The sequence below is a fragment of the Tupaia chinensis genome, unplaced genomic scaffold, assembly GCF_000334495.1.
Source record: "Tupaia chinensis unplaced genomic scaffold, TupChi_1.0 Scaffold000708_1, whole genome shotgun sequence".
Taxonomy (NCBI): Eukaryota; Metazoa; Chordata; class Mammalia; order Scandentia; family Tupaiidae; genus Tupaia; species Tupaia belangeri.
Window position 1 is genome coordinate 498158 of NW_006160231.1, and position 7207 is coordinate 505364.

The 7207-nt window shown below is 58.1% G+C and overlaps 1 protein-coding gene across 7 annotated transcripts in view; it reads left to right on the forward strand.

Annotated features, from left to right (window-relative positions):
* EIF4G1 (eukaryotic translation initiation factor 4 gamma 1) overlaps nucleotides 1-7207 on the forward strand; it is a 25309-nt gene that overhangs the window by 637 nt on the left and 17465 nt on the right. Inside the window, exons 2-16 of one of the 7 annotated variants that reach the window (XM_014592526.2) lie at nucleotides 5-98; nucleotides 379-465; nucleotides 902-922; nucleotides 1460-1636; nucleotides 1830-1929; nucleotides 2993-3105; nucleotides 3912-4004; nucleotides 4206-4272; nucleotides 4545-5372; nucleotides 5610-5698; nucleotides 5792-5978; nucleotides 6063-6196; nucleotides 6312-6470; nucleotides 6635-6823; nucleotides 6988-7185. In XM_014592526.2, coding sequence (XP_014448012.1) covers nucleotides 39-98; nucleotides 379-465; nucleotides 902-922; nucleotides 1460-1636; nucleotides 1830-1929; nucleotides 2993-3105; nucleotides 3912-4004; nucleotides 4206-4272; nucleotides 4545-5372; nucleotides 5610-5698; nucleotides 5792-5978; nucleotides 6063-6196; nucleotides 6312-6470; nucleotides 6635-6823; nucleotides 6988-7185 — 2502 coding nt within the window. In that variant the 5' untranslated portion in view covers nucleotides 5-38. The remainder of the gene's footprint in view (nucleotides 1-4; nucleotides 99-378; nucleotides 466-901; nucleotides 923-1459; nucleotides 1637-1829; nucleotides 1930-2992; nucleotides 3106-3911; nucleotides 4005-4205; nucleotides 4273-4544; nucleotides 5373-5609; nucleotides 5699-5791; nucleotides 5979-6062; nucleotides 6197-6311; nucleotides 6471-6634; nucleotides 6824-6987; nucleotides 7186-7207) is intronic. The other 6 variants (XM_027776706.1, XM_014592529.2, XM_014592527.2 and 3 more) reach the window with 6 other exon arrangements.

Below are 7207 nucleotides of genomic sequence, written 5' to 3' on the forward strand. Positions count from 1 at the left end.
ACAGGTGTTGGGGGGACCCTGATGTGCCACCAAATGAAATGAACAAAGAGCCACAGCCCACAGGCCCCCCGCCCGCCCCGTCCCCTGGACTCCCACAGGTAATTAGGGAGGAGTTAGGGACGGGGGCTGAGACTGAGACGGGTGGGGGAGACCAGCACTCAGGAACAGGTTCCAACCTCTGCATTTTCCCACCCCCATCTGCGTCAGGGCAAAGTGCAGCTGCCTGCTGCCAAATTGAGACAGGGCCCGGGCGTCTGGGGAGGGGGTATGTGGACTGCTGAGACTCTGGCCGCAGATCTGCCCCCCTTATTTCACCAGCTTGTGTTTCTGCCCCACCCGGGCTTCCCCTCTTGCTGAACTCTGGTCTCCCCCCTTCAGCCAGCGTTTCCCCCGGGGCAGACCGCGCCGGTGGTGTTCAGTACGCCACAAGCGACACAAATGAACACGCCTTCTCAGCCCCGCCAGGTGAGGGTCTGTGGGCCTGGGTGGGAGCTGTGGAGAGCTTCGCCAGCTTAGCGAATGGAAACTCTGGAGCCTCTCTCCCGGCCCCGTTTCCTGACAGTTGCTCTGTGCTTTCACGCCGGCTGCACTAGGGCCGCGCTTACTCGTAGTGGCCCTTGGGAGTACACGGCCATGCGGGTGGCAGTCCTGGGTCCTGGTGCCTCTGAGATTTGGGGCAGTGCTTTGGGCCTCTTGCCGGCTCTTGCTTTCCTGTTTCCTCCTTTTCCTGGGAGGTTGTCATTGCTCCATTCCCCTTCCCTGCTTCTCTGGCCTGTGGTGAGGTAATCACTCCAGCTGGTTGCCTTCTCTGTTCCCCGAGTTCTTTCTCACTGAGTGAGTTTCCGTTGCCCCTCATCACCTTGGGGGTAATTCTCTTCTTTCCTGTCCCATGTGCTGTCAGGGAGGATTCAGGTCTCTGCAGGTAATACCCCTTTCCTGATCCTGGACCGTCTCTTACCCTTACCCTCCACCCTAGTCAGGGGCTAGACCAGGGATTGGGGCCCTTAAAGGGGGGCTTGTTTGCCGTCCAAGTCCGCAGTCTGAGGCTGAGGGGTGCATGTTAGGGGCTACGTCTTGAGGAGCGTGTATCTGGGAACTGGGAGATTACTGCATGTTAGTGGTTAGCTGGAGCAGCGCATGTGGGGGGCGGGGGTGCTGCCTGAAAGGGCTTTAGGCATGATGCATCTGGGCGTTAGGGAGCTCTGCAGAGGGCTAGTCTGGTGGCGGTGACAGGAATGCATGGCGGTGAGAGAACAAGTACACACCAAATGCCAAGTGTGCACCTGGGTGTAGGGGCCTGCTAGTGCAGGAGGCCACTCAGCCCATGGTTTGAAAGGACTTGCCTCCGTGCCCTGAAGCCCACAGCACTGCTTTCCAGGCGAGGGAGGCATTGTGGAGTGGTTCGGTGCCGGCTGCTTCCTCTCCTTCCCTGTGCCGACTGCTTTCTTCCTCCTGACAGCACTTCTACCCTAGCCGGGCCCAGCCCCCGAGCAGTGCAGCCTCCCGAGTGCAGAGCGCAGCCCCCGCCCGCCCTGGCCCAGCCGCCCATGTCTACCCTGCCGGATCCCAAGTAATGATGATCCCTTCCCAGCTCTCCTACACAGCCTCCCAGGGGGCCTACTACATCCCTGGACAGGTGAGGCTGGAGGCCAGAGAACTTGTACCCCACCCGCCCCTCCCTCCCCTCCCCTGCAGTCGTCTTTCCAGAGGTGGGACTTCCTTTTGGTCATTGCCCAGAGATGGCTTGTCTTGTCTTGCCTGACATTCTCTTTGGAGTCTGATAATCGTATTCATAGCTCCCTCAACTCCTCTCCCCCGCTCCCCTCCAGGGGCGTTCCACATATGTTGTCCCGACACAGCAGTACCCTGTGCAGCCAGGAGCCCCAAGCTTCTATCCGGGTGCAAGCCCTACAGAGTTTGGGACCTACGGTAAGCAGGGGAGGGGGTCAGGTGAGAGTGAGTCCCAGAGACCTTCTAAACTGACCCACTGATCTCTAAAGCATAAGGCCCTTCCCAGGCGTGGCTTTCGGTCTGAAAAGATAGGTTTGATTAATAAGTGGTAGGGATGGTGCTTAATATTTAACTCGTGTTGCTGGGGGAGAAGATGTGATCCCGTTGCCGAGGGAGTTGGTGTCCTCCCCACGTCAAGGAATGTAGGGTCAGTTGCCAGTGTGAGGGCCTGTCCGTAGGCTTTCCCTGTGACACTCCTGTCGTGCTTGGAGGGAGGGTTTCTTAGCTATTTTTTCATTTATGTTCTAAGAAAGGGTTAGTCTGTTCTCTATGGCCAACATTTTTTTGATCACCTATCAGGAAAAATTTTGAGTGTGTACCTCTAATGTAGTTTTTCTCTGTGTGTGTACATGTGTACGTGTCTTACATACATGCAAACTTCAAGCAAATAATACACTCATGGCGTTGTTAAAAATGAGCGGAGATTATGAATGAGATGAATGAATGCACTCCATTTTGGAGACCATTTCTTTAAGGAATCATTTTCATTCTGGGCCCAGTTCATAATGTCAGTTTTTGTTTCCTTACCCCATTGCAAAGAGCTCGGTACCAGAACTAGGCTCAGGCCCAGTGAAAGAGTTGATAAATCACTTTTAGTCATTCCCAGCCAAATGCCTGGTATGTTTCAAGTTCAGGGTACACGTACCTGTTGCTGGGGGTGGGGGCCTGGGTATGCGCGCACGTGCACCGGAGTACCTTGTGGGCAGGGTAGACGTGAGTCCTGGTGGCTGGCGTGTGCTGGGGCAGGAGTGCCTGCCTACAAGGGGTGTGCGTGTCCATGTCCGGAATTCTTGTAAACGCAGTTCAGACTGGTTCCCCCGCTTTGACAGACACCTAATTCCCCGGGGGAGGAGGGCGGGGCAGGGCGAGGGGCCAGCTGTGGGAGACGAGAGGTTCAGGGTGGGAGGTGTCCTGCAGACAGTAGTATATGGTTGGGCCCTGACGCTGCCACCATTCTTCCTTTCTGTCCCCCTCCCCTAAGCTGGTGCCTACTACCCGGCCCAGGGGGTTCAGCAATTTCCTGCTGGTGTGGCCCCTGCTCCAGTTTTGATGAACCAGCCACCCCAGATTGCTCCCAAGAGGGAGCGAAAGACGGTGAGTAGCGTCGAGGGGCTCTGGTCTGGGATGGATGGGAGGACGCCGCCCAGGTCAGGTGCAGCAGGGGCACGCCGGAAGGGACGGGCTTGGGAAAGGCGCTGTCAGCTGAGAGGGCTGAGAGGGTCTGGAGGGCCCAGGTTCTCGTCAAGGCCTGGGATCTTAGCATAGAGCAGCTCGTGGGAGAACCGACAGGCCTGGCGGGAGATTCATTCCCGAGAGGCCTGGGCTCGCGGGGTTCACACGGACTGCTTGACTTGGGGTTTCTGATGGCTGGCCTTGGAAATGGTTTTTCTGTGGTCCCACCCCCCACCCCCCACTCCTGGACGCTCTTGAGGCCTCCGCCTCTGCTCAGTCCTCAAGCCCTGGGCGTGGTGCCCAGAATAGGGTGCCAGAGCTGGGGAAGCCGCTGAGTCACCCTGGCTCCACCCACTGGATCTGGGCCCTGCCCCCAGAGATCAGGCAGACTAGCCACAAGTGAGCCGAATGGGTGCTAGGTGGGGGGTCCTGGGCCCCAGGAAATGCAGCCACTGACTTGGGGACTGCTTGTGGGGCAAGGGTGAGGGAGGGGGGCATTGTGATGTACCGGCTGCTCTGTGAGGTCAGGGGTCTCTCAGGGGAGCGGCTCGGGCAAGGACTACAAGAGCAGCCAGATGGGTTGACAGTAGAACTCATGGGATTCTGGCACCCACCCACCTGCTTCCCAGACGGGGGTGGGGGGCTGGCCTGGAGTCTTCAAGAGTGGGGCAGGGTGGAGAGGTGGGCTCCTCCTGCTTCCCACTCATCCTATAGCTCTCTTTCCTCAGATCCGAATTCGAGATCCAAACCAAGGAGGGAAAGATATCACGGAGGAGATCATGTCTGGGGCCCGCACCGCCTCCACACCCACCCCCCCACAGGTACTGCTGCTCTCGCGTGCTCCCTGGCCGGGTGGCTGCTCTGCCCTGTGACTCCCAAGTCCCTTGATCTTTTCCTTCAACTAAGGGATTTGTTTCCCTGCTTTCCTGGATTTCTAGGCAGAGCTAAAGTAGAAATGGCTCTAGTAAAGAAGGGTTGTGGGACTCTGCAGTGCAAACTTGGTAACCCTTTGTGTCCTGCAGACGGGAGGCGGTCTGGAGCCTCAAGCTAATGGGGAGACGCCCCAGGTTGCTGTCATTGTCCGGCCTGGTAAGTAAGGGTGGGACAGCTTTTATGGGGAAAAGGATTATGACAATTAAAAATGCCAAGGAGGTGGAGTGACTTAAACCAGGTGCCAGAGTAGAATGATTTAGGCTTTAGGTAGTGGGATTTTTATGGTGGACTGGGTTTTGGATGAGAAGGGAAAAATAGCTTAGGTTGGAGAAGACTGGGGGCGGGTACAAAGCTGGGAATAGAGGGAGAAAGGGGCAGTGGAGGACGTGCCTTTACTGACTCGCTCTTTATTCCCGTGCTACATGCAGATGACCGGTCCCAGGGAGCGATCATTGGGGGCCGGCCAGGGCTGCCCGGCCCAGAGCACAGCCCTTCAGAATCCCAGCCTTCATCACCTTCTCCGACCCCATCACCACCCCCAATCTTGGAGCCGGGCTCTGAGCCTAACCTCACAGTCCTCTCCATTCCTGGGGACGCTATGACAGCGGGGATGATACAGATGTCTGTAGAAGAATCAAGCCCTGTGCCCCATGAGACCGGGGAGCCCTATTGCCTCTCTCCAGAACCCACTCCTCTCGCAGAACCCATACTGGAAGTAGAAGTGACACTTAGCAAACCAGTTCCAGAGGCCGAGTTCTCTTCTAGTCCTCTCCAGGTCTCCACCCCCCTGGCATCTCACACGGTGGAAATTCACGAGCCTAATGGCGTGGTCCCATCTGACGACCTGGAACCAGAGGTGGAGTCAAGTCCAGAGCTTGCCCCTCTTCCTTCCCCGGCTCGCCCCTCTGAGTCCCCTGTGCCCATTGCTCCAACTGCCCAGCCTGAGGAACTGCTCAACGGAGCCCCCTCGCCACCAGCTTTGGACTTGAGCCCAGTCAGTGAGCCAGAGGAACAGGCCAAGGAGGTGACGGCATCAGTGGCCCCCGCCACCGTCCCCTCTGCCACTTCAGCCGTGGCTTCTCCAGCTACTTCCCCTGTTCAGGAGGAGGACATGGAGGAAGAGGAAGAGGAGGAGGAGGCAGGAGAAGCAGGAGAAGCTGAGAGTGAGAAGGGAGCAGAGGAATTGCTTCCCTCAGAGACGGCCTCCATCCCTGCCCACTTGTCCCAGAACGTGGAGGCCGCAGCAGCCACCCAAGGTGGGTGTGGCCTGACGGTGAAGGCAGGGCGGGCGGCAGTGTGGTTTCTTGTCTTACTGTTTCCCCGCTGGTGCTGTTGGGTCTGTCTGGAAGTCCTGCGGTGTAGGGCCTGAGGGTGAGGACCGTGGAACCTAGCGAGGCTGTGATGGAAAGGGGACACCGTGGTCGCTGTTTCTTTTCCCGGGGTTGAGGATACTCAACATTATCCCCGTCACTGCTTTTATTTCCTTTAATTAGTGGCAGTATCTGTGCCAAAGAGGAGACGGAAAATTAAGGACCTGAATAAAAAGGAGGCTGTGGGAGACCTTCTGGATGCCTTCAAGGAGGTGAGGGGGCGGAACACAGGGCAGGGGCAAGGGTGGAATTCGGGTGTGGGACAGTGGTCATTGCAGCCCACACTGTGTGTGCTCTGGCTGCAGGTAAGTCCAGCAGTGCCAGAGGTGGAGAACCAGCCCCCTGCAGGCAGCAGTCCAGGCCCAGAGACTGAGGGCAGCAGCGTGCCCCCTCGGCCCGAGGACGCAGACGAGACTTGGGACTCAAAGGAGGACAAAATCCACAATGCAGAGAACATCCAGCCCGGGGAGCAGAAGTACGAGTATAAGTCAGGTACGCTGAGGGAAAGGTGGAGGATGGCCGAGTGGACTCGGAGCCCTAGGCGACTTTGATGGGTTCATTCTCTATCCCGTGCAGATCAGTGGAAGCCTCTAAACCTGGAGGAGAAGAAGCGTTACGACCGTGAGTTCCTGCTTGGCTTTCAGTTCATCTTTGCCAGTATGCAGAAGCCGGAGGGATTGCCCCATATCAGTGATGTGGTGCTGGACAAGGTTGGCGGCTTGAGAGGGAGGAGAAGTCTGGGCCGGATGGGCTGGGAAGAAGCCTAGGTCCTGAAAGAAGGGTCAGGACCCTCGCCCGCCTCTGAGACCCTCTCTGTCTCTGCAGGCCAATAAGACACCACTGCGGCCGCTGGATCCCACCAGACTACAGGGCATAAATTGCGGTCCAGACTTCACTCCATCCTTTGCCAACCTTGGCCGACCAGCCCTCAGCAACCGTGGGCCCCCAAGGGGTGGGCCAGGTGGGGAGCTGCCCCGTGGGCCGGTGAGTGGGGCTGGCTAAGGGGGCAGCGGGCGAGGGCGGGTGTGCACGGCTCCCTGTGTCTCGTGGCAGCGGGAGGAGTCTGCCCTGGGGCTGTGTGGTGGCGGCGGTGTCACATGCTGTGCTGACTAGTTCTGTGTCTTCCCTTGTTCCCCTCCCTGACTTAGCAGGCTGGCTTGGGACCTCGCCGCTCTCAGCAAGGCCCCCGCAAAGAACCACGCAAGATCATCGCCACAGTGTTAATGACTGAAGATATAAAACTGAATAAAGCGGAGAAGGCCTGGAAACCCAGCAGCAAGCGGACAGCAGCTGACAAGGACCGGGGAGAAGAGGATGCTGATGGCAGCAAGACTCAGTTTCCAGAGGCTGTGGCCAGTCCCCGCCCCTCTCAGGGCCTGCCACCTGGGCCAGCTCTGCCCTCCGTGTGTGCCTGAGGACCCTCCCTCCGCTCCCGTCCCTCCTGGCACCTCGTTCTGAGAAGCTCACTGGGTCCTGTCTTCTGTCCCCTCCTTGTCCACAGGACCTGTTCCGCAGGGTGCGCTCCATCCTGAATAAGCTGACACCTCAGATGTTCCAGCAGCTGATGAAGCAGGTGACACAGCTGGCCATTGACACCGAGGAACGCCTCAAGGGAGTCATCGATCTCATCTTTGAGAAGGCCATTTCAGAGCCCAACTTCTCTGTGGCCTATGCCAACATGTGCCGCTGCCTCATGGCGGTAAGTTCCACTCCTTCCCCAC